Here is a 27,230-nt window from a genome sequence, read left to right as displayed (position 1 = left end):
ACAGGGTACTTGGCCTGCCCATGAACAGGGGAGTGAGAGACAGATTCGATTCATTCCGGTTTCTATCCACTGTGGTGGAGGGAAACCTCATCCTCGACATTGTAGACATTCGGAATGTTCTCAGAAATGTACATATTTTCAGTGTGTCCAGGACGCTGTGAGGAATGTGTGGAGTTACACAGTGTGTCAGGACCCATGTAGGAGTGTGTGGGGTTAGAGTGTGTCAGGACCCATCTAGGAGTGTGTTGAGTTACACAGTGTGTCAGGACCCATGTAGGAGTATGTGGGGTTACACAGTGTGTCAGGACCATCTAGGAGTGTGTGGGGTTACACAGTGTGTCAGGACCCATCTAAGAGTGTGTGTGGTTACACAGTGTGTCAGGACCCATCTAGGAGTGTGTGGGGGAGGGGAGGGGGGAGGGGGGGGTGGGGGGAGGAGGAGGGGGGGGAGGGGGGGAGGGGAGAGGCGGAAAGGCGGAGAGAGAGAGAGGCGGAGCGAGAGAGAGGCGGAGAGAGAGAGGTGGAGAGAGAGAGGCGGAGAGAGAGAGGCGGGAGAGAGAGAGGCGGAGAGAGAGAGGCAGAGAGAGACCAGGGGGCAGTGCTAACATCCATCCACAGAACAGAGGGCAACTGGTTGAAACTCGCCTCATTGTCCGGAGTGGCTTCCAAATCAGTAGATACTGGATCTGAAGGCTACGCTCCAAACCCCCCATTCTGACCACAACCGACAGTGAAAGGGCCAGTTTCACTAAAGGAAACCAATGAGAAAGTGTAAAGTGTGATCAAGTGTCCGTGGTTAAGGATGCAAGAAGCAATATCGAACTCAGGTCCGTGCTACATGTTACAAGCGTGTGAAGATCTCAGGATAGTTTATCGAAATCTCACAAATAGACTGCAGAGAATGGATCTGCAAAATGCACATTTTATATTTTACAACCAGAATGCAGAAACGTACCAGGATATCAACTTTCAGCCAATTAATTCATTGAAATGAAACTGCTTCCTGAAGCTTTGCTAAGATGTTGATGTCTTGAGGTGAAGCTGCTACTGCGGTAGCATTCGGCTTGAGTTAAGCGGGAGAGCTCCAATAACAATGAAAGGCGTGACAACCCAGAGACCCTGAAAAATACATTTTCCATGTAACGTCCAATTCGTGGTTTAGTTGTGATTTATTGATTTCTGTCCTTTGAATATAGCCCTGCTCAACATTTATATTCTGTTGAAATATAAATAAGTTGAAAGACTGGAGCGACTAGGCTTGTATACACTGGAATTTAGAAGGATGAGAGGAGATCTTATCGAAACATATAAGATTATTAAGGGGTTGGACACGTTAGATGCAGGAAACATGTTCCGAATGTTGGGGGAGTCCAGAACAAGGGGTCACAGTTTAAGAATAAGGGGTAGGCCATTTAGAACTGAGATGAGGAAAAACTTTTTCAGTCAGAGAGTTGTGAATCTGTGGGATTAATTGTCTGCCTCAGAAGGCAGTGGAGGCCAATTCTCTGAATGCATTCAAGAGAGAGCTAGATAGAGCTCTTAAGGATAGCGGAGTCAGGGGGTATGGGGATTAGGCAGGAACGGGGTACTGATTGAGAATGATCAGCCATGATCACATTGAATGGCGGTGCGTACAGGCTCGAAGGGCCGAATGGCCTCCTCCTGCACCTATTGTCTATTGTCTATGATAAAGAAAGACACATCCGAGACCCTGCAGGTCCAGATGCAATTCCCCGGTCCCCCACTGGGGGGGAAGCACCGGATTTAAATGCCGTTTAAAGGGAAGGGCGGCCTTTTAAAGGGGAGGGCGACAGTTGAAAGGGGAGGGCGACAGTTTAAAGGGGAGAGCGTCAGTTTAAAGGGGAGGGCGGCCGTTTAAAGGGGAGGGCGGGGATTTGGCCAACAATATTCCCGTCCCCAGGGCGGTGACGTTTACACCCCGAGATGTTCACACGTCCACTCTCAGTCCGGATCTGAATCCTCGCACTCTCCAGCTGGTTCCGTCCATCTGCACTGAACTCATTCCCCCACAGCCTGAAACAAGCCCAGGAATAAAGACAAAATAAACAGATTAAACATCAGTGTCAGGAACAGGGACTGCGGTTGATATTTCAACAACACTCACAGAACTAAATCACAGGAGAAGCCCGCACATCCCCTGATATTTTATCACAATAAACATTAACACAAACACTCACCTGATCCGCTCCAGTATCGGGAGGGTCAGTATGAGGCGGCGGAGACCGGGAACAGATCGGTCTGTGAGGGAGTTGTATGTCAGCTCCAGCTCCGTCAGTGAGGTGTTTGTACTGAGAGCGGAGGCGAGATCCTCGGCTCCAGAATCTGTGAGACCGACACTGCCCAGCCTGGAGATGAGAGAGAGTGAAGGTGAGGGACACAGAGAGACAGGAGATGGTGCAAATCCCCAGTGTTTATCAGTGACACAATTACTGATCATATTAATGTTCAGTGTCAGACACACAGTGACTGTAAACACTATCTCTCACAGTCTGGGACTTACTCCAGTGTCTGTATTTTACGGTCCGGGTTCCTCAAAGCCGCAGACACCAGTTTCACTCCGGAATCGCCCAGTTTATTATCACTCAGGTCCAGCTCCGTCAGTGAGCGGTTTGTACTGAGAGCGGAGACGAGATCCTCGGCTCCAGAATGTGTGAGACCGACAGTCAGCAGCCTGGAGATGAGAGAGAGAGTGAGGGTGAGGGACACAGAGAGACAGGAGACGGTGCAAATCCCCAGTGTTTATCAGTTACACAATTACTGATCATATTAATGTTCAGTGTCAGACACCCAGTGACTGTAAACACAATCTCTCACAGTCTGGGACTTACTCCAGTCTCTGTATTTTACAGTCCGGGTTCCTCAGAGCCGCAGACACCACTTTCACTCCTGAATCACCCAGGTCGTTGTATCCCAATCTAAACACAAACAGACAGAGTAAGGAACAAACTGATACAAACCCCGGGGCTCAGATAACTTCTCCGAAACTGATATTTCTGGAAGCGCCTCAGCAAATTGTTGAATAAATCTCTGTCGTTGTGGTGTTTGGTGACTTTTACCATTTATTCTCATTCCCCGACGACACGGAAAAGTTTCCCGTGCAGAGAACGCCTGCAACACACGTGACGTGGGGGTGGGAGAACGGCAGCTACCATCGGTGACCCCGGGGAGGGGGGGGGGCGGAGGAGTCGACCACCAGCAACCCGGGAGAGGGAGACGGAGCCGACTATCGTTGACCCGCGGGAGGGAGGAGGGGGTGACGGAGTCGACCACCAGCGACCCGTGGGAGGGATGAGGGCGGGAAGGAGTCGACCACCAGCGACCCGGGGGAGGGAGGAGGGGGGAACGTAGTCGACCACCAGCGACCCAGGGGAGGGAGAACGTAATCGACCACCAGCGACCCGGGGGAGGGGGGAACGGAATCGACCACCAGCGACCCCGGGGGAGGGAGGAGGGTGGAGGGGTGAACGGAATCGACCACGGGTGACCCAGGGGAGGGGTTGGGCGGAGTGGACCACCGGTGACTCGGGGGAGGGAGGACGGAGTCGACCACCGGTAACCTGGTTGAGGGGGGACGGTGTCGACCACCGGCGACCCGATGGAGGGGGGGACGGAGTAGACCACCGGCGACCCGATGGAGGGGGGGGACGGAGTAGACCACCGGCGGTCCTGGTAGTGTAAAAGAGGAGGGGTGCCGTGCACTGTGACGGCCGGCCCCATAGAAAGGTTGCTGGACGGAAGAACAAAATAGTGAAACAATTTTACAGGTCAGTGTTAGCGTCAAACGGACAGTTACCCCAAGTACTGACACTTGTGCAGAACCGGTCCCAGCCGCTGGAGACCTTCACACTGAATGCGACAGTCTCCCAGATCGAGGTGTTTGATTGTATCACAGTGCCTGATGACATGAGACAGGACCGCGCAATCAATCGGGGTCAGTCCCTGTCCACGGAATGAAAGTGTTTCCACCGATCCCAGTGTCTGCTGAGCAAGTGCAGGATTCTGAGACTCAAACAGGTAGTGCAGCGTGTTCAGGAGGCTCCGCTTACCAGCTACACTCATTGTGTTTCCAGACTGGTGTTTAACCTCCTCCTTCACCCAGTCAATCACTCGGCAGATTGTTTGATGAGGAAATGGACCCAGAAACTCCTCCAGGACCCGAGCTGACCGTGGGGAGGAGAGACCAGCAACAAAACGGAGAAATACCTCAAATCGCCCGTCTGTCGAGCTGTGGGCTTCAAACAGGAGTTTGAGCGTATTCCTGGTATCTGCAGTCAGGAATTGTGCGAGTGCGGCTACAAACTCTTGGATGGTGAGGTGCGGGAAGGTGTACACCACGCTCCGGGCTGAATCCTCTCTCTCCAAAAGTTCCATCAGGAACCCGGACAGGAACTGGGAAGGCTGCAGATTGTACTTGATCAAATCTCCATCTGTGAACACAATGTTCTTCTCGGACACTCCAGTGAAGGCCATCTGACCAACCCTCAGTAACACCTCACGGGGGCTCTCAATCTCACGGCCGTGGTTTATCAGGATGTTGTAAATAAAGTAGCAATATAGTTGGGTGATGGTCTTGGGAACTCGCTGCGAGTCCCGGTGTGTTTGTGTGAAGAAGGGGCCCAGTGTCAGGGCCAGGATCCAGCAGTAGGAGGGGTTGTAGCTCATGGTGTACAGGACCCATCTAGGAGTGTGTGGGGTTACACAGTGTGTCAGGACCCATCTAGGAGTGTGTGGGGTCAGAGTGTTTCAGGACCCATCTAGGAGTGTGTGGAGTTACAGTGTGTCAGGACCCATCTAGGAGTGTGTGGAGTTACACAGTGTGTCAGGACCCATCTAAGAGTGTGTGTGGTTACACAGTGTGTCAGGACCCATCTAGGAGTGTGTGGGGTTTCCCCGTGTGTGAAGAACCCTGCCAGCAGTGTGTGGGGCATCACTGCGCACACATTCTCCCCCAGGTGTGCACTGGATATCACTGATTTTACCCACAACCTGATGCATTGCAAAGCCTTGTACAATTAACGCCTGGAAGAGTTGAAATAATGCAGTGTAATAGTTCCGGTGTATGTCAGAGATCGGGTGATCTGGAAACTACCATCTACCTCCTTGGTTACACGCGGGCAATCCTAGATCGAACTTTCCTCCTTTTACCCTGCACTAAACGTTATTTCCTCATAATTTATCTATACTGTATATGGCTCGATTATAATCATGTCTTGTCTTTCTGCTGACTGGGTAACACGCAACAAAAACGTTTCACTGTACCTCACCATATGACAGTACTGTCACTATGTGACAGTACACTAAACTAAGCTGCACTTGAATCCACAGACAAAGAAGAAATCCATAGAGAATCCCCGTGTCAATAGAGAATAGACAATAGGCCATTCGGCCCTTCGAGCCAGCACCGCCATTCAATGTGATTATGGCTGATCATCCACAATTAGTACCCCGTTCCTGCCCTCTTCCCCTACCCCCTGACTCCGCTTTCATTAAGAGATCTATCTAAATCTCTTGAAAGCATCCAGAGAATTGACCTCCACTGCCTTCTGAGGCAGAGAATTCCACAGATTTACAACTGTCTGAGTGAAAAAAATGTCCGCATCTCCGTTCTAAATGGCCCATAACTTGTTTTTAAACTGTGGCCCCTGCTTCTTGACTACCCCAACATTGGGAACATGTTTCCTGCCTCTAGCTTCTCCAATCCCATAATAATCTTATATGTTTCAATAAGATCTACTCTCATCCTTTCAAATTGCAGTGTATACAAGCTCAGTCGCTCCAGTCTTTCAAAATACGACAATCCCGCGATTGCTGGAATTCACCTAGTAAACCTACGCTGCACTTGCTGCAAGAATGTCCTTCCTCAAATTTGGAGACATAAATTTGGTGTGGTCTCACTAGTACAACAGCAGAAGGACCTGCCCTGTACAACTGCAGAAGAACCTCTTTGCTCCTATACTCAACTCATCTTGTCATGAGGGCCAACATGCCATTAGCTTTCTTCACTGCCTGCTGTACCTGCATGCTTACTTTCAGTCGAACAATTGCTTAAGGTTTGATCTTCTGATTTTCGATTCTGCAAAGCTCTGAACAAACAGTTTCAGTATTACATCAATTTTAACAAGTCATTGGTGTGAACTGTACATTTCAACACTCACCTTCCATATGAGAGGATAATTCAGATAAACCACTGGTGATGTTCATGTATTCTTGTGGATCAGGACCTGTTCAAATCAAAGAGCATTCATTAAACCAGACTTGAATAACATTGTTAACACCAGTGTTCCAAAGTGATATTCAGTTCAGTGTGTTGATTTGCCGTACCGAGCTTCTGGATTTCTTTCAGTATTTTGTCCAGCTTTGGTAATTCATTCTGCATTTTCACAAAGGATTCCCACATCACCCGCCGGGGCCGGTTGCCTTTCTCCATCACCAGACTTAGGAAGAGGGTCGAACAGTCACTCCGGTTTCCCTTGACCGCGAGCTCACTGATATTCTGTGAAGAACAACAATGAATATATTGAGAAGTGAATGAGACAGTGCTAATGGGGGGGGTGTATTAGCGATTCAGCAATGGGATATTCTGGTATTATTGAGCATAGAGGCAGGCATTGGTTTGCCTGTTCATGCACCCATGACACTGGGCTGACAAACTGTGCACTCCCAGAGTCCTGACAGTGTGAAACGCGCTTCACACCTGGCAGTGTCCGAGAACACAGCAGAGTACAGCACGGGAACAGGCCATTTAGGTCAACAATGGCTGTGTTGATATGGATGGGAAATTTATCCAATTCATTTTGGGCTCACATAAACACTATCCCACTAGAAATGGATGTGTCCAGTCCAGCCTGCATTGCTTCCTGCTCGGCATTTTGAAGCTACTATGTTATTTTGAAGCTACTATGTTATTTCATCTACATTCTTACCCAATCTGAACCCGCACCAAACTTCTTTCCACCTACCTCGACTCCATCCTATCCCCACTGGTCAAATCCCTCCCCACCTACGTCCAAGACACCTCACATGCTCTCCATCTCCTCGGTAACTTCCGGTTTGCAGGCACCCACTCCCTCATCTTTACCATGGATGTCCAGTCACTCTACACTTCCATCCCCCACAAGGATGGTCTTGAAGCCTTCCGTTTCTTCCTCGACCGTAGAACCAGCCAATCCCCATCTAGTAACACTCTCCTCGGCCTGGCAGAGCTGATTCATACCCTTAACAACTTCTCCTTTGGCGCCTCCCACTTCCTCCAAACCAGAGGCGTAGCTATGGGCACTCGCAAGGGCCCTAGCTACGCCTGCCTCTTTGTCGGGTACGTCGAACAATCCCTGTTCCAGTCGTACAGCGGCCCCATCCCCGAACTCTACCTCCGCTACATCGACGACTGCATTGGTGCCACCTCGTGTACCCATTCAGAACTCACTGACTTCATACATTTCACCACCATTTTCCATCCTGCCCTTAACTATACTTGGACTATCTCCGACATCTCCCTCCCGTTTCTGGACCTCACCATCTCCATCACAGGAGACAGACTAGTCACTGACATCTACTACAAACCCAATGACTCCCACAGCTATCTGGCCTACACCTCTTCCCACCCTAACTCCTGCAAAAAGTCTATCCCCTACTACCAATTCCTCCGTCTACGCCGCATCTGCGCCCGGGATGAGGTGTTCCACACTAGGGCATCAGTGATATAACAACATATATATAACAACATATAACAACTACAGCATGGAAACAGGCCTGTCCGGCCCTACCAGTCAACGCCGACCATTTTCCCTGACCTAGTCTCATCTACCTGCACTCAGACCATAACCCTCCAATCCCCTCCTATCCATATACCTATCCAATTTACTCTTAAATAATAAAATCGAGCCAGCCTCCACCACTTCCACCGGAAGCCCATTCCATACAGCCACAACCCTCTGAGTAAAGAAGTTCCCCCTCATGTTACCCCTAAACCTTTGTCCCTCATTCTTCAGGCAACGGGGCTTCCCCTCTACCATTATAGATGAGGCTCTCACTAGGACATCCTCTATATCCCACAGCTCCGCTCTTGCTCCCCCTCCCCCCATTCGTAACAAGGACAGAATCCCACTCATTCTCACCTTCCACCCCATCAGCCAGCGAATCCAACAAATCATCCTGCAACATTTCCTTCCCCTACAACTGGACCCCACTACCGGCCACATCTTCCCAACTCCTCTCCTTTCTGTGTTCAGCAGAGACCGTTCCCTCCGTAACTCCCTGGTCCACTCGTCCCTTCGTACCCAAACCACCCCCTCCCCGGGCACTTTCCCCTGCAACCGCAGGAGATGCAACACCTGTCCATTTACCTCCCCCCTCAACTCCGTCCAAGGACCTAAACAGTCTTTCCAGGTGAGACAGAGGTCCACCTGCACCTCCACCAACTTCATTGATTGTATACGCTGCTCTAGATGTCAATTTCCCTACATCGGCGAGACCAAACGCAGGCTCGGCGATCGTTTCGCTCAACACCTTCGCTCAGTCCGCCTTAACCAACCTGATCTCCCGGTGGCTGAGCACTTCAACTCCCTCTCCCACTCCCAGTCTGACCTTTCTGTCATGGGCCTCCTCCAGTGCCACAGTGAGGCCCAGCGGAAATTGGAGAAACAGCACCTCATATTTCGCTTGGGCAGCTTGCAGCCCAACGATATGAACATTGACTTCTCCAACTTTAGATAGATTCTCTGTCTCTCTCTTTTACCCCTCCCCCCTCCCCATCCCAGTTCTCCCACTGTCTTCCTGTCTCCACCTATATACTTTCTTTGTCCCGCCCCCAGACATCCGTCTGAAAAAGGGTCTAGACCTGACGTCACCCATCCCCTCTCTCCTAGATGCTGCCTGACCTGCTGAGTTACTCCAGCATTTTGTGATACCTTCGATTTGTGCAGCATCTGCAGTTATTTTCCTACACTCTGAGCCCGCATTCACTCATTGACCAGATAACTTTTTTGTTTCTATACCTACCCCAGTTACACCCGATCAAAGACATCCCTCTCTTGCACATTTCCTGCAGCTCATCCCCTCCTTTTACTGCATATTAACTCGGCTCCTCTTCCCACAGATGCGCGCATAACTGACCTGCTGAATATTGTTTGTTCAGATTATAGATTTTAGCATATAACATATAACATATAACATATAACAACTACAGCATGGAAACAGGCCTGTCCGGCCCTACCAGTCCACGCCGACCATTCTCCCTGACCTAGTCTCATCTACCTGCACTCAGACCATAACCCTCTAATCCCCTCTTATCCATATACCTATCCAATTTACTCTTAAATAATAAAATCGAGCCAGCCTCCACCACTTCCACCGGAAGCCCATTCCATACAGCCACAACCCTCTGAGTAAAGAAATTCCCCCTCATGTTACCCCTAAACCTTTGTCCCTCAATTCTGAAGCTATGTCCCCTTGTTGGAATCTTCCCCACTCTCAAAGGGAAAAGCCTACCCACGTCAACTCTGTCCGTCCCTCTCAAAATTTTAAAAACCTCTATCAAGTCCCCCCTCAACCTTCTACGCTCCAAAGAATAAAGACCCAACCAGTTCAACCTCTCTCTGTAGCCTAAGTGCTGAAACCCAGGCAACATTCTAGTAAATCTCCTCTGCACCCTCCATTTTGTCGACATCCTTCCTATAATTTGGCGACCAGAACTGCACACCATACTCCAGATTCGGCCTCACCAATGCCCTGTACAATTTTAACATTACATCCCAACTTCTATACTCGATGCTCTGATTTATAAAGGCAAGCATACCAAACGCCTTCTTCACCACCCTATCCACATGAGATTCCACCTTCAGGGAACAATGCACAGTTATTCCCAGATCCCTCTGTTCCACTGCATTCCTCAATTCCCTACCATTTACCCTGTACGTCCTATTTTGATTTGTCCTACCAAAATGCAGCACCTCACACTTATCAGCATTAAACTCCATCTGCCATCTTTCAGCCCACCCTTCCAAAAGGCCCAAGTCTCTCTGTAGACTTTGAAAATCTACCTCACTATCAACTACTCCACCTATCTTAGTATCATCTGCATATTTACTAATCCAATTTGCCACACCATCATCCAGATCATTAATGTAAATGACAAACAACAGTGGACCCAACGCAGATCCTTGGGGCACTCCACTAGACACTGGCCTCCAACCTGACATACAATTGTCAACCGTTACCCTCTGGTATCTCCCATTCAGCCATTGTTGAATCCATCTTGCAACCTCACTATTAATACCCAACGATTTAACCTTCTTAACCAACCTTCCATGTGGAACCTTGTCAAATGCCTTACTGAAGTCCATATAGACAACATCCACAGCCTTGCCCTTATCAATTTCCCTGGTAACCTCTTCAAAAAATTCGAGAAGATTAGTCAAACATGACCTTCCAGGCACAAATCCATGTTGACTGTTTCTAATCAGGCCTTGATTATCCAAATAATTATATATATTGTCCCTAAGTATCTTTTCCATTAATTTTCCCACCACAGACGTCAAACTAATAGGTCTATAATTGCTAGGTTTACTTTTAGAACCTTTTTTAAACAAAGGCACAACATGCGCAATGCGCCAATCTTCCGGCACCATCCCCGTTTCTAATGACGTTTGAAATATTTCCGTCATAGCCCCTGCTATTTCTGCACTAACTTCCCTCAATGTCCTAGGGAATATCCTATCAGGACCTGGAGACTTATCCACTTTTATATTTTTCAAAAGTGTCCGTACCTCCTCTTCTTTAATCCTCCTAATTTCCATCACTACTCTACTTGTTTCGCTTACCTCACATAATTCAATATCCTTCTCCTCGGTAAATACCGAAGAAAAGAAATTGTTTAATATCTCCCCCATTTCTTCCGGCTCAGCACATAGCTGTCCACTCTGACTCTCTAATGGACCAATTTTATCCCTCACTATCCTTTTGCTATTGACATATCTGTAGAACCCCTTGGGGTTTACTTTTACATTACTTGCCAAAGCAGCCTCATATCTTTTTTTCGCTTTTCTAATTTCCTTTTTAAGATTCCTTTTACATTCTTTATATTCCTCAAGAACCTCATTTACTCCCTGCCGCTTATATTTATTGTATATCTCCCTCTTTTTCCGAACCGTGTCCAATTTCCCTGGAAAACCACGGCTCTTTCAAATTATTATTCTTTCCTTTCCACCGAACAGGGACATAAAGACTCTGTATTCTCAAAATTTCACCTTTAAATATCCTCCATTTCTCTATTATATCCTTTTCATAAAACAACAATTTCCATTTCACTCCTTTTAAATCCTTTCTCATCTCCTCAAAATTAGCCTTTCTCCAATCCAAAATCTCAACCCTTGGTCCAGATTTGACCTTCTCCATAATGATATTGAAACTAATGGCATTATGATCACTAGACCCAAAGTGCTCCTCAACACATACCTCCGTCACCTGACCCATCTCATTTCCTAACAGGAGGTCCAACACTGCCCCTTCTCTGGTAGGCACCTCTACGTATTGCTGCAAAAAACTACCCTGCACACATTTTACAAACTCCAAACCATCCAGCCCTTTAACAGAATGTGATTCCCAGTCTATATACGGAAAATTGAAATCACCCACAATCACCACTCTGTGCTTACTACTAATATCTGCTATCTCCTTACATATTTGCTCTTCCAATTCTCGTTCCCTATTTGGCGGTCTATAATACGCCCCTATAAGTGTTGCTAAACCTTTCTCATTTCTGAGTTCCACCCAAACAGCCTCCTTAATCGAGCCTTCTAGTCTGTCCTGCCAAAGCACTGCTGTGATATCCTCCTTGACAAGCAATGCAACACCCCCACCTCTTGCCCCTCCGATTCTATCACATCTGAAACAATGAAATCCTGGAATATTTAATTGCCAATCGCAACCCTCCTGCAACCATGTTTCACTGATCGCCACAACATCATACTTCCAGATGTCAATCCAGGCTCTAAGCTCATCCACCTTTCTTACAATGCTCCTAGCATTAAAATATACACATTTAAGGGACCCATCATTTCTTATTCTCAGTTTATTTCTTTTCCCTTCTTTCTCTCCTACATATTGGGTCTGAGTGTTTCCCTTTTCTGCCTCCTGCCTCACACACTGCCTATTAGCTATCTGTGTTTGAGTCCCTCTCCCCAACCGTACTAGTTTAAAGTCTCCGCAGTTATTTTAGCAAATCTCCCCGCCAGGATATTGGTTCCCCTCGGGTTCAGATGCAACCCGTCCTTTTTGTACAGGTCATACTTCCTCCAGAAGAGGTCCTAATGATCCAGAAACTTGAAACCCTGCTCCCTGCACCAGTTCCTCAGCCACGTATTTATCCTCCACCTCACTCCATTCCTATTCTCACCATCGCGTGGCACAGGCAGTAAGCCTGAGATTATTACTTTGGAAGTCCTTTTTTTTAACTCTCTTCCTAGCCCCCTGAATTCTCCTTTCAGGACCTCTTCCCTTATCCTACCTATATTGTTGGTACCTATATGTACCACGACCTCTGGCTCCTCTCCCTCCCCTTTCAGGATATCCTGGACACGCTCAGACACATCCCGGACACCGGCACCAGGGAGGCAAACCACCATCCAGGTCTCCCGACTGCGTCCACAGAAACGCCTATCTGACCCCCTCACTATAGAGTCCCCTATTACTACTGCTCTCCTCTTCCTTTCCCTACCCTTCTGAGCAACAGGGCCGGACTCCTTGCCAGAGGCCCGGGCACTGTCGTTGCCCCCAGGTAGGCTGTCCCCCCCAACAGTACTTAAACAGGAGTATTTATGTCCAAGGGGTACAGCCACCGGGGTACTCCCTAGTCCCTGCCTCTGTTCCTTGCCCCCCCTACAGTGACCCACTTGTCTACCTCCCGTGGTGTAGGAGTGACCACCTCTCTGTAACTCCTATCTATAACCTCCTCACTCTCCCTGATCAGACGGAGGTCATCAATCTGCCGCTCCAGGTTCCTAATACGGTCCCTTAGGAGCCCCATCTCGTCACACCTGGCGCAGATGTGGATGTCTGGAAGACTATCAGACTCCCAGATTCCCCACATCCGACACCCAGAACAAAAAACTGCCCTGGCACTCATACTCTCCAAACAAAGCCCCGTGCTCGGTTACTAAACCTACCGCCCGGCCGCTGCTCCAACCGCTCCAACCGCCCACCCAAAAGAACTGAGTGATCTCCTGGGAGAGGCGAAAACCGGATAAAAAACCCAGGCCAATTTGGGGAAAAATCCGGGAAATTCCTCTCCGACCCCAAGCTAGGCGATCAAAACTAGTCCGGGAGATCACACAGGTCTTACTCCTTACTATCCCCACACAATCCCCACACACTACTTCCCAAGCAACACAGCTTGGTGCTGCTTGCTGCTGCTTGCTACTGCTGCTGCTTGCTGCTGCTACTGCTGCTTGCTGCTGCTACTGCTGCTTGCTGCTGCTACTGCTGCTTGCTGCTGCTGCTACTGCTGATTGCTGCTGCTGCTACTGCTGATTGCTGCTGCTGCCTTTTTTTTAGCAAATGCACTTTTTTTTCCCAATTGAATGACAAGCGAACAGTTTAATGTCTTAGAGTAATTCAGCAGGTCAGGCAGCATCTCCAAACAGAGTTATTTAATGCAGCACACACAGTATGTCCTTTTTTTGTAAACCAGGATCTGCAGTTCTTGTGCTTTTGCCTAATGCCCTCTGTGGTTTAATGAACTGAACTAAATGCGACCAATGAAACTGATGCCACATAAAACGTGTTATCATTTTTGATTCTCGTTTACAAGTTTACTGCTCCCTGACCGTTGTGCTAAGATGCATGTGTGGGAAGAACAGCTGGATCAGAATGGACAATTCTCAGAAGTTCCCATGTCACAGGTTTTATTCCTGATACCAGATCTACAGGACACAAACCGATCAGAGATTATTGCATTGTCCATTACATTGTTCAGCCCAGGGAGTGCGAGGTGAGTGAGACTGGCATTGGTCACTCTTCCCCAATGCCGTCAGTTCTGTGACGGGAAACAGAAGTCACCGTGATCCTTCCACTTACCACGTGTTCTTGTTTAGTGAAATGTCCCTCCGGTCTCATCATGAAGCTGAGACTTTCAACCCCTTCTTCAATCGCCTGTTTTAGTCTCTCCCGATAGAATTTTGTTAGTTTGAACAATTGGTACTCGTTCCTCTGTGTCAGGAGCTCAGACAATGTAGGCGTCAGATCTGTGTATTCAAAGCGAGAAACAAAACATCATCTGAATCAGTACCCTTGGCTCCCGCTACAACAGCAACCCCCACCTTGAGTGTTCCAGGCTCCTAATGAGAATGATCCAAGAAGAATATCGGAATAAGACAATTTGCTGGAGGAACTCAGTGGGTCAACCATCATCTCTGGAGAATATTGTAGGTGAAGTTTCAAGTCTGGATCTTTTTTAGGCTGATTGTGGTGGCGGTGAGTGGGGAGAAATGTGGACAAGAGGAAGAACAGGTGAAAGACTGTAAGTAAGGTGGATACAGGTGAGGGGAGTTTTTGATAGGCTGATAATTGGGGAAAGGCCAGAGATGAAAAGACAGGTGTGAAACAAATGGAGTGAAGAATTGCAAATTGTGCAGTGAGATGAATTCATGTAAGTGGAAAGGGAGGGGGTGGGAGAAAATTGCGCGAGGAGCAAAAATGGTTAGCAACCGGAAAATCCACTAGGTTTTGGCGGATAAAGCGGAAGTGTTCGGCAAAACAGTCGCCGAGTCTATGCTTTGTCTCACCAATTGCCAAACATTGCAACTCTCGTCCCATTGCCATACCAACCTCTCTGTCCTTGGACACATGCTCACTGAAGAAACAGCACTTCACATTCCGCTTGGGTCGCCTTAAATCCAATGGTATGAACACTGAATTCCGCAAGATTAAGTAACAATCCAAACCGCACACCCGCCTTATTTCCGCCCACTCTCTCCACAGTCTCGCACGGATTTCTCCCCTCCCCATTTCCTTCCTCCGGTATTCCTTTCTTTATTTTCACAATCTCCAACACTCAGTCCTTCTGCCTAACATCTTGATGTTTCATCTCTAGCCTTTGTTCAACCACCTACCTATCAAAAAAAACCTCCTCAATAACATCCATCTCACTTGCCAGGCTTTGTGTTGCCGCACCTCTCTGCCAGCTTACGGCTAACTCTGCCATCAGTCTGAAGAATCGGAGAGACTGAGGCAACGTGTGAGCAGGGGAGAGTTGGATAGCGTCTGAACCGAGGAGGATGTGACGGTGTGACCAGGGAACATGGGCCCCAGGGGGATGGGGCAGCGTTTGGCACGGGAAGAGTGGGCACTGGGGGAGTGTGATCATCTCCATAGCCGGTGTTCAGACAGAGAACAGATCACAGCAAAAAAACGCACATTAAACGAATGCACTGATGAAGAGGTGCAGATGCAATTATCGCCTGAGGCAACCCTGTAGTTGATGCCAGCTAATCTTCCTAGGATTATCTTCCACATGCATGAACCACCCAGCTTCACTCCACTCTCTGTGGCCTCATGCTCCCTGGCTTCAATGGATACTTTGTCATGTGTACCCAAGTTCAGTGACCATCCTCCTGTACACGAGGATCAGGATCTGTTATATTGTAGTGGCTTGGCCACAATATAGAATAGATCAATGCACACAGTCTTTTACCCAGAGGAGGAGAATCAAGAAACAAATGACAAAAACGGTACATGGATAGGATAGGTTTAGAGGGACATGGGTCTTACACAGGCTTGTGGGACTATAGTAGATCGGCCATGTTGTTTGACATGTCCAAGGTGAGCCTTGTTCCATACCGTATGCCTATATGACTCTAAGGTACAACTTGACCATAATAACTCTAACAGTGCAGACTGCACAGAGTCCAAATACAAGAGTCGCCATGTTTTATGTGCCATCTTATACTCTTCAGTTTCTCAGAAAGCCTCTCTCCAGTCACTGCATTAATGCACATCTGGATCTTCAATGAGGATGACTCATCGCCTCAATGATCACTCCCTCTGTCCTTTCAATTACCGCCTGCAGGATAACATCCTCTCTTTCTCAGTCCCTTCCTTCATCCCTTATCCTTCTGACCTGTCGACCATGCATTAGATGCAACCAGATATCAAGACAACATTTATATCTTGAAGAATTCTGCAACAAACCTGTGTACGTTCTTGTTGTTGGGGTCACTGGAGCCGCAGTCCTGTTTCCATCTTCATCCAAGGTGTGGATAGGTATTACCATATTCTGCTGCTCTGCAGTAAACCGAATAATAATCGTGGGATTAAACAATGATTAACACAAGAAGGAAAAGATTGCGAAGTGAACTGTGAACCACAATCCACCACTATCAATAGACAATAGATAATAGATGCAGGAGGAGGCCATTCGGCCCTTCGAGCCAGCACCGCCATTCAATGTGATCATGGCTGATCATTCTCAATCAGTACCCCGCACCTGCCTTCTCCCCATACCCCCTGACTCCCCTATCCTTAAGAGCTCTATCTAGCTTTCTCTTGAATGCATTCGGAGAATTGGGCTCCACTGCCTTCTGAGGCACAGAATTCCACAGATTCACAACTCTCTGACTGAAAAAGTTTTTCCTCATCTCAGTTCTAAATGGCCTACCCCTTATTCTTAAACTGTGGCCCCTTGTTCTGGACTCTCCCAACATTGGGAACATGTTTCCTGCCTCTAACGTGTCCAACCCCTTAATAATTTTATACGTTTCGATAAGATCTCCTCTCATCCTTCTAAATTCCAGTGTATACAAGCCTAGTCGCTCCAGTCTTTCAACATATGACAGTCCCGCCTTTCCGGGAATTAACCTAGTATACCTTCGCTGCACGCCCTCAATAGCAAGAATATCCTTCCTCAAATTTGGAGACCAAAACTGCACACAGTACTCCAGGTGCGGTCTCACTAGGGCCCTGTACAACTGTAGAAGGACCTCTTTGCTCCTATACTCAACTCCTCTTGTTATGAAGACCAACATTCCATCGGCTTTCTTCACTGCCTGCTGTAGCTGCATGCTTCCTTTCAATGACTGATGCACTAGGACACCCAAATCTGTTGCTAACTTGACACCATTCAGATAATACTCTGCCTTCCTATTCTTACCACCAAAGTGGATAACCTCACACTTATCCACATTAAACTGCATCAGCCATGCATCCGCCCACTCACACAACCTGTCCAAGACACCCTGCATCCTCATAGCATCTTCCTCACAGCTCACACTACCACCCAGCTTTGTATCATCTGAAAAATTGCTAATGGTACATTTAATCCCTTCATCGATTTCATTAATGTATATCGTAAATAGCTGCGGTACCCCACTAGTTACTGCCTGCCATTCTGAAAGGGACCCATTTATCCCCACTCTTTGCTTTCTGTCTGTCAACCAATTTTCTATCCATGTCAGTACCCTACCTCCAATACCATGTGCTCTAATTTTGCCCACTAATCTCCTATGTGGAACCTTGTCAAAAGCTTTCTGAAAGTCAATGTACACCACATGCACCGGCTCTCCCCTGTCAATTTTCTTAGTTACATCCTCAAAGAATTCCAGAACATTAGTCAAGCATGATTTCCCCTTCGTAAATCCATGCTGACTCGGAACAATCCTGTTACTACTATCCGAATGCTCCGCAATTTCTTCTTTTATAATTGACTCCAGCATCTTCCCCACCACTGATGTCAGACTAACTGCTCTATAATTTCCCGTTTTCTCTCTCCCTCCTTTCTTAAAAAGTGGAACAACATTAGCTACCATCCATTCCACAGGAACTGATCCAGAATGTATAGAACATTGGAAAATGATCACCAATGCGTCCACAATTTCTAGTGCCACCTCCTTAAGTACTCTGGGATGCAGACCACAAGGCCATGGGGATTTATCAGCCTTCAGTCCCATCAGTCTACCCAACACCATTTCCTGCCTAATATGGATTTCCTTCAGTCCATCCGTCACCCTAGGATCTCTGGCCACTAGAACATCTGGGAGATTGCTTGTATCTTCCTTAGTGAAGACAGATCCAAAGTACCGGTTCAACTCATCTGCCATTTCCTTGTTCCCATAATAAATTCCCCCGCTTATGTCTTCAAGGGACCCACATTTGCCTTGACTATTTTTTTCCTCTTTACATACCTAAAAAAGCTTTTACTATCCTCCTTTATATTATTGGCTAGTTTACCCTCGTACCTCATCTTTTATCCCCGTATTGCCTTCTTAGTCATCTTCTGTTGCTCTTTGAAAGAGTCCCAATCCTCTGGATTCCCACTCTTCTTTGCTTTGTTGTACTTCTGCTCTTTTATTTTTATGCTGTCCTTGACTTCCCTTCTCAGCCACGGGTGCCTCTTACTCCACTTGGAATCTTTCCTCCTCTTGGGATAAATTGATCCTGCAACTTTTGCATTATTCCTAGGAATATCTGCCATTGCTGTTCCACTGTCTTCCCTGCTAGGGCCACCTTCCAGTTAATTCTGGCCAGCTCCTGTGGTGTTGGGGGTAAGAGCGGGTAGGTTTTGTGGGAGGGGGCATGGAATGCCAATATTGATCCAGAAACTAAACTGAATCAGACATTTCCATCCTGTGGCCTGGTGGTATAACAGTATTGAAATCTTTCACCGAGACTCGCTTTTTCACATTCAAACCTTTCCCCATGGACCATCAGGGGCACGTCAAGTGGTGTTGCAGCTCCGACACCATCCAGGATAACACTGACCACTTGCCGGGCAGCCCATTCACTTTAATAAATGGGTCAATGTCCAGACCGATGCTGTAAAGACCAGTGCTGGGCCTCCCTATATTACAACTTATCTTAATGACGTGGATGAAAGGACCACAGTTTAGCAGAGCACTTGAAAATATGGCACGCATATTGTTTGAAGCAACGAAATTGGCTGATTGAGCAGCTAATAAAAAGGCAAGATCCAGCGAAGCGGCCTGTTGGGAGTGGCTGTGTTGGTAGAGGTAAAGGTCTGTGTAGAGGGCAAGTGCCAGTCTTCGGCTCACGAGTCTTCGGCAAGGAGTGTGACTAAACCCGTGGGAAATGTGTCCAGGTGCAGCTCCTTGCAGGCTGTATTTGGGAAATGGAGATGCAGATGGATGACCCCGGGTTCATCCGAAAGACCTTTTGGACAAAACTAACAGTGAGGTGGTCATGCTCAAACACCAGGATGAATGGAGGTGGGTGACCCCCAGAACACCTAGTTAGCAAAGGGTGAAGGTGGCCATTCCCTTTCAAAACACGTAACAGTTTTGGAGACTGTTAGGGGATGACCCGTCAGGGAAGAGCAGTAGTATCAGCAGGATGAGGCTCCGTGCCTGGCAAAGCAATAGTGGTAGGATATACATCTGTTGGGGAGAGGGGAGAGTGGTGGACAGGAGATTCCGTGGAAGCAATCGAGACTCCTGTATTGTGTATTGCTTTCTGGTGCCAGGGTCCAGGATGATTCGGAGAGGCTACTTGATATTCTCAAGAGGGAGAGTGAGGAGCCAGAAGTCACTGTGCATGTTGGTACAAATGACATAGGATGTTCAGAAAGATGTAAAAAATACAGGATAGTGATCTCCGTAGTACTGCTTGTGCTCCGTGCTAGTGAGTGTAGGAACAGGGAAAACAAGGACAGGTGATTGCGTGGCAATGGAGCTGATGCAGGGATTCATACTTTTGTACAACTGGGATTTCTTCTGGGGCAGACGTGACCTGCACAAGAGGGATAAGTTGCAGCTGAACCTGAAGGGAACGCCAATATCCTGAGCGGCAGCTCCCAGTCTCCATCACAAGAAATAGACCACTGACTGACGTCTATTACAAACCCGCTGACTGCCACAACTATCTCGACTATACGTCTTCCCCCCTTGCTTCCTGCTTTGAGTCCATCCCCTTCTCCCAAATCCTCCGTCTACGCCGCATCTGCGCCCAAGATGAGGTATTCCATATTAGAACATCTGAGATGTCCTCATCTTTAGGGAACGGTATTTTCCCCTCTCCCATCATAGATGAGGCCCTGACTCGTATCTCCTCGGTACCCCGCAGCTCCGCCCTTGCCCCCCCCCCTCTTCCTATTCGCAACAGAGACAGAGTCCTCCTCGTCCTTACCTTCCACCCCATCAGCCGTCGCATACAGCAACAAATCCTCCAAAATTTCCGCCACCTCCAATGGTATTCCCACCACTAGCCACATTTTCCCATCTCCACGCCTTGCCGCCTTCCGCAGATGCCGTTCCCTCCGCAACTCCCTGGTTAACTTATCCCTTCCCACCCAAACCTCCCCCTCCCAGGTACCTTCCGCTGCAACCGTACAAGATGCAACACCTGTCGCGATACCTCCTCCCTCGACTCTGTCCAGGGACTTCGACAGTCCTTTCAGGTTAGGCAAAAGCCAATTTGCACCTCATCCAAACTTATTTACTGTATCCGTTGTTTCGGGAAACAAAAACTGCAGATGCTGGTTTAAATCGAAGGTAAACACAAAATAATGGAGTAAGTCAGCGGCTCAGGCAGCAACTCAGGAGAGAAGGAATGGGTGATGTTTCGGGTCGAGACCCTCTTCAGATTGATGTCAGGGGAGGGAGTGGGACAAAGATAGGATGTAGTCGGAGACAGGAAGCCTAGTAGGTGAACTGGGAAGGGGAGGCGATAGAGAGGGGAGCAGGGACTACCTGAAGTGGGAGAAGACAATGTTCATACCGCTGGGGTATAAACTGCCCAAGCGAAAGATGAGGTGCTGTTCCTCCAATTGCCCATATTTTTGTCTTTCCTCGGTTTAAACCAGCAGCTGCAGTTCATTCTTACACATCCTGACCGGCAGTTTGCTGAAGTTATGTGGGTGGATCGACGCTAGATTGGTTGAAGGATGAGATCCAATGCATGACTGAGGCAGATGAGAAACAGGAGGCGAACTTTCAGAGAAATTCAGTTGACAAAATAGGCATGACAGCGAGCCAGGAAGGGCTACATGATTGTATTGCAATTATTAATGTCAGGCTGATCAGCTGAGGGTGTGAATAGGTGTGTGCAACTGGGATGCTATGTTGACTGTTAGGCGATGACCCGTCAGCGAAGAGCAGTAATATTAGGCACGAGGAAGCATCGTGCCTGGAAGACCCATCGTGGTGGGATTCCCATAAGTTTGGGGGGTGGGGGTGGACAATATAGACGTGACAACAAGCGAGGTAGGGCTGTTTGATTGAATTGCAATTATTTTAAAGTGAGAGGTCTGAGGGGTAAGGCGGATGAGCTGAGGGTGTGGATAGGTATGTGCCACTGGGATGTTGTATCCATTACAGAAATCTGGCTAAGTGGGACAGGACTAGCAGCTTAATGTTCCAGGATGTAGCGAGTGAGGTGAGGGCGAAAGAGGACTTTATTGATTAGGAAGAATGTTGCGGCAGTAGACCGAGATGATATGGCTCATGTCGGCGAAACCGAGCGCAGGCTCGGCGATCGCTTCGCTGAACACCTGCGCTCGGTCCACATTAACCAAACTGATCTCCCGGTGGCCGAGCACTTCAACTCCCCCTCCCATTCCCAGTCTGACCTTTCTGTCATGGGCCTCCTCCAGTGCCATAGTGAGGCCCACCGGAAATTGGAGGAACAGCACCTCATATTTCGCCTGGGCAGTTTGCAGCCCAGTGGTATGAACATCGACTTCTCCAACTTTAGACAGTTCCTTTGTCCCTCCCTTCCCCTCCTCCTTCCCAGATCTCCTATATCCTTCCTTTGTCCCGCCCCCTGACATCAGTCTGAAGAAGGGTCTCGACCCGAAACGTCACCCATTCCTTCTCTCCTGAGATGCTGCCTGACCTGCTGAGTTACTCCAGCATTTTGTGAATAAATTGATATGGCTCATGGTTCGTTCAAGTAAGCCTGTATTGGTGGAGCGATTAACTAAAAAGGTGCTGATCACCTTGATGGATATGTGAATTGCTGAGGGAGGGGGCTGGGCGGGGGGAAATAGTCAGCAGTAATTGGAGGAGCGCAAATGCCAAGAGATTACAGGTAGCTATACGGCTAATAAGGTAGTCATTTTGGGGGATTTTGACTTTCTAAATATATTTATAAATTCCAAATATTTGCTGTCAAAGGAACATCCGGAAATTGGGATGCTTTGAAAAATGTTGTGACAAGAGTTCAAGGCATGCATGCTCATATTAAAGAGAATGGCAAGGCAAGTGGGAGCATCGAAGCTTGCATGATGAGAGAATCTGAGGCTCTGGACAGGGAAACGCAGGCAGCTTGGGATCGACCTAGGAACGTGGGATTAAGTCTATTCCCAGAAGAGTTTTGGGAATTGAGGAGCATACCAAAGGAGGAAATCAGGCGGGTATACAGGGATCAAGAGGTAGCCCTGGCAGATAATATTAAGGGAGATTCAAAGTTATAATTTATATTAAGGGAAATAGGGCCCTTTAGAAACCAAAGCGGTCATCTCAGTGTGGAGCCACAGGAGATGTACAACGTTCTTATTGAGTATTTTACCTCTGTGTTTAATGTTGAGCAATATGCGTAAAGAAGAGAACGTGGGACAATTAATGGAAGTGTCGAGAACAGTCTATATTACTGTCGAGGAGGTGCTGAATACCTCAAGGTGTATGAAGGTGGATACATCTCCAGGGTCTGATCAGTTATGTCCGAGGTTAGTGTGGGAAGGTAGACTAGAAATTGTAGGTGCCTTGGCACAGCTATACGAATGATCATTAGATACAGGTAAGGTGCCGGGGGGGGGGGGGGGGGTAGCTATGCCATGTCTGCACTTAAGAGGGGCTGAAAGGTAAACCATGGGAAGTATAGACCAGTGAACCTAACTTCTGTGGTAGGCAAATTACTGGAGAATATTGAGGGGAACGATATATCCATATTGGGATTGATACGGACTGATTGTGGAGAGTTAACATAGCTTTGTACATTGGAGATCATGTCTCACAAATCTGATTGAATTTTCTGAAGTAACTTAAAAGATTGATAAGGGAAAAGCCGTAGGCTTTACATATGGACTTCAGGGCATTTGGTAACGTTCTACATGATAGACTGCTTTGGAAGGTTTCATCGCAAGTGATCCAGGGAGAGCTAGGTGACTGGATAAAGAATTGACCGTAATAGGAAGCGGAGGGTGACGATGAAAATTTGTTTTTCAGACTGCAGGCCTGTGACTGGTAGTGTTCCCCAGGGATCGTTGCTGGCCCCATTGCTGTTTGTGGATTATCTCAAAGATTTGGATGAGTACACAAGACATGATTAGTACGATAGTTATCAAGTGTTGCAATGGGGCCTTCATCCGTTGGGCTGAGGAATGTTGAATGGAGTTTACTACAGATAAGTACATGGTGTTGCATTTTGGGAAGTCAAAGCAGGACAGGACCTCGGTGAAGGACAGGGTTCATCGATCAGAATATTGAGTATAGAAGATGGGACGTTATGTAACAGGTGTACAAGACTTGGGCGAGGTCACATTTACAGTAACGTAGGCAGTGCAGCGTAGGTTCACGAGATTGATCTCTGGGATGGCGGGACTGACATATGAGGAAAGATTGAAAAGACCAGGCTTGTATTCACTGGAGCTTAGAAGGATGAGAGGGGATCTTATAGAAACATAAAATTATAAAAGCACTGGACAAGCGAGATGCAGGAAAAATATTCCCAATGTTGGGCGAGTCCAGAACCAAGGGCCACATTCTTAGAATAAAGGGGATTCCATTTAAAACTGAGGTGAGAAGGAACTTTTTCACCCAGAGTGTTGTGAATTTGTAGAATTGTCTGCCACTGAAGGCAGTGGAAGTCAAATCACTGGATGGATTTAAGAGAAAGTTAGATAGAACTCTAGGGGCTAGTGAAATCGAAGGATATGGGGAGAAGGCAGGCACGGGTTATTCATTGGGGGCGATCAGCCATGATCACAATGAATGGCAGTGCTGTCTCGTAGGGCCGAATAGCCTCCTCCTGCACCGGTTTTCTATGTTTTATATGTTTTCTATGTTTATGCGTTCAGTTCTGGACACCCTGTTATAGGAAAGATGTTACCAAACTGGAAATGGTGCGAAGAAGCTTTAAGAGCATGTTGCCAGTACTCGAGGGCCTGAATGACATGGAGAGGTTGAGCATGCGAGGACTTTATTCTTTGGAGCGCAGGAGGACGAGGGATGATCTTATTGAGTTGGATAAGTTCGTGAGGGGAGTGGATAGTGTCTTAGACACACAGCAGGGGAATGAAGAACCAGAGAAAATAGATTTAAGGTTAGTGGATAAAGATTTCATAGGAATCTGGGGAGAATGTTTTCACAGATCATGGGGACATATGGGACAAGCTACCGGAGGGGGTAGTTGGGGCAGTTGTTTCCACAACATTTAAAATATATTTGCACAGGTTTAGAAGGGTACGGACCAAATGCAGGCAGGTGGGACCAGTACAGATGGGGCAACATGGGCCGAAGAACCTGTTTCATTGCTGCACGAGTCCATGATTTTATGATTTGGATTAATGAAGCCAAACCTGGAGATGATACATAGAACATAGAATAGTGCAGCACGGGAACTGGCCCTTAGATCCCCCATATCTGCACTAACAATATCATGACAATTTGAACTAATCCCATCTACTTGCTCATGGACTGGATCCTTCTGTTCCCTGACTGTGTCAGTCATGCGTCAGTCTAAACAGCGTTTCCACCAGGTCCTCAGGAACGGACCAAAGGCTGCGTAAAAAACTTGTCCAGCATGCCCCCTTTAAACATTCCTCTCTCCAGTAAGAGTCATCCCCACCCTGGGAACAAGACTGGCAATGTCTATGCCCCTTTTATCCTATACTCCTATTAGGCCTCCACTCAGCCTTCATTACTCAGAGAAAACAATCCAATCTTTGTCTGCCTTCATTCAGATCATATTTGCAACTGATGTGTATTCTAGTGGAGCTTTTGACAGCTTTCCTCATGATCCACAATTCTGCAAATAGTTTGAATGTTTTTGAACTTACTAACTCGACCACCTACGTTTTTGTCCAAATCATAGAGATGATCAGAAGTTGCAGAGGTTCCAGAACTGATCCTCGCAGAAAACGGTAGCTTCATTAACCAAGTCAGTATAACACTGCTCCACCACCATTCCTCTCTCCTGTTTCCCCTCGCCCTAACTACTTAGTTTTCTTTTTCTCTTTTCTCTCCCTGCAGTCTTCACCATTCTGCAGCATTCCCTCCCCACCCATGTCACTCACCTGCTCCTTGGATGAGACTCGATGATTCCTTGCTTGATATTTCTCGGTCATGATGGATTTCGCCACTTGGGTCAGTTCCAGGGCTGTGAACCATGTCTCCTATTCCTCTCCCTCTGGGCTGACATTCCTCCCTTTCCTCTTCGGCGGGTTCACATTCCATTGAGGTTCTGCTCTCCATCCGACTTTGCTTTTCTGTCGTTATTCCTGTGTTCTGACCATCTTTCTTTGAAGAGGTGCCTGGCCAAATTCTTTTGAGGAACTTGCCAGCTTGAGTTAATTTCCCACCTGAAAAAAAACATTAAGTGTAGGTTGCAGAGCATTTTCAAATCGAGACCCACAGGTTCGGAATAACTGGTAGCAATTTGAGCTGGCTTTCTGGGGCAAGTGGAAGTGAATGATTGTCTTAGAAACATAGCACGAAAACAGGCCCTTTGGCCCAACCTAACCAAAATGCCCCATCTATGCTAGTCCCATCAGTACGTTTGACCATAATCTCTCTAAACCACTCTGTCCAAATGTCTTTTGAGGAAAAGATTTAATAGGAATCTGAGGGGTGCCTTTTTCACACAGAGGGTGGCGGGTGTCTAGAACAAGCTTCCAGAGGAGGTAGTTGGAGCAGGGACTATCCCAACTTTTAACAAACACTTGGACAGGTTCATGGATAGGACAGGTTTGGAGGGATATGGGCCAAACGCGGGCAGGTGGGACTGGTGCAGCTGGGACATGTTGGCCGGTGTGGGCAAGTTGGGCAGAAGGGCCTGTTTCCACTCTGTATCACTCTATAACTCTCTGACATGTTATTATTCTGCCCGCTTCAATTTACTACCACGGACAGCTTGTTCCATATGCCCACCAATCTGTGAGAAGATGTTAACCCTCAGGTTCCTATTAAATGGTTCCCCTCCCATCAAAGGCGCCCGCCCTTTGGATTCTTCAACTCTGAGGAAAAATACCTGTGCGTACACCCTTTCTATTTCCCCCATTATTTCATACATCTCTATTAAATCAGCCTTCAATCTCAATATGTCATCATACTTAATTTCACATGTTCCTGGGTACAGCGAAATGCATTGTTTTGCACATAACCCGGTAATATCATACAGTAGAACTCTCCTCGGCTGTACACAAGAGTCACCGCGTTAATCAAACAGATCTAACTGCTGCTCGCAGCGGCGAACCAGGTCGGCCGCTGCACGTGGCCACAGACGCCACCCCACCCCGCCGTTCCCCGATGGTTCCCCTTTTATAACCGGCGATCTACCCTTGGTCCCTCTGTATCCGGTGGACCTCTGCCCGGGAGGACAACATGTTTTGGACAGACCCAAGAGCACCACACTCGAGATGAACAAATAATAATGGCTCCTGCACACCAAAGAATAAAGTTCTAGCCTGCCCAACCTCTTTCTATAGCTCATGTCCTCAGGTACCCGGTACATCCTCGTAAATCTTATTTGTACAACCTTCCATCTTAATACTAACTTTTCTGAAATATGGTGACTATACTGAACAGAATACAAGTGCGCCCCATGTCTTGTACAACTGTAACATATGTTCCAGCTTCTATATTGAAGCAGGGACTATACCAACTTTCAAGAAAGACTTAGACAGGTACATGGATAGGACAGGTTTGGAGGGATATGGCCAAACACGGGCAGGTGGGATTGGTGCAGCTGGGACATGTTAGCAGGCGTAGGCAAGTTGGGCAGAGGGGCCTGCTTCCACTCTGTGTCACTCTATAACTCTCTGACATGTTATTATTCTGCCCGCTTCAATTTACTACCTCGGACAGCTTGTTCCATATGCCCACCAATCTGTGAGTAGATGTTAACCCTCAGGCCCCTATTAAATGGTTGTCCTCTCATCTGAAACGCCGGCCGTTTGGATTCTTCAACTCTGAGGAAAAATACCTGTGCGTACACCCTTTCTATTTCCCCCATTATTTCATACATCTCTATTAAATCAGCCTTCAATCTCA

The 27,230-nt window shown here is 47.6% G+C and overlaps 1 protein-coding gene across 1 annotated transcript in view; it reads right to left on the bottom strand.

The window, feature by feature from the left end:
- Window positions 1–2,669: 2,669 nt before the first annotated feature.
- The window catches only part of LOC144589897 (uncharacterized), a 35,816-nt gene continuing 11,255 nt past the window's right edge, over window positions 2,670–27,230 (bottom strand). The window contains exons 3-8 of the mRNA XM_078394878.1: window positions 25,256–25,540; window positions 16,204–16,296; window positions 14,092–14,258; window positions 6,343–6,514; window positions 6,177–6,242; window positions 2,670–2,692 (exon numbers count right to left, since the gene is read on the bottom strand). Of these exons, the coding sequence (XP_078251004.1) occupies window positions 2,685–2,692; window positions 6,177–6,242; window positions 6,343–6,514; window positions 14,092–14,258; window positions 16,204–16,296; window positions 25,256–25,540 (791 nt within the window). The 3' untranslated portion in view covers window positions 2,670–2,684. The remainder of the gene's footprint in view (window positions 2,693–6,176; window positions 6,243–6,342; window positions 6,515–14,091; window positions 14,259–16,203; window positions 16,297–25,255; window positions 25,541–27,230) is intronic.

The sequence above is a fragment of the Rhinoraja longicauda genome, unplaced genomic scaffold (assembly GCF_053455715.1).
Source record: "Rhinoraja longicauda isolate Sanriku21f unplaced genomic scaffold, sRhiLon1.1 Scf000086, whole genome shotgun sequence".
In the NCBI taxonomy this organism is placed as follows: domain Eukaryota; kingdom Metazoa; phylum Chordata; class Chondrichthyes; order Rajiformes; family Arhynchobatidae; genus Rhinoraja; species Rhinoraja longicauda.
The sequence above is the reverse complement of the archived record's forward strand: the minus strand, read 5'-3'. Positions and strand labels throughout refer to the sequence as shown.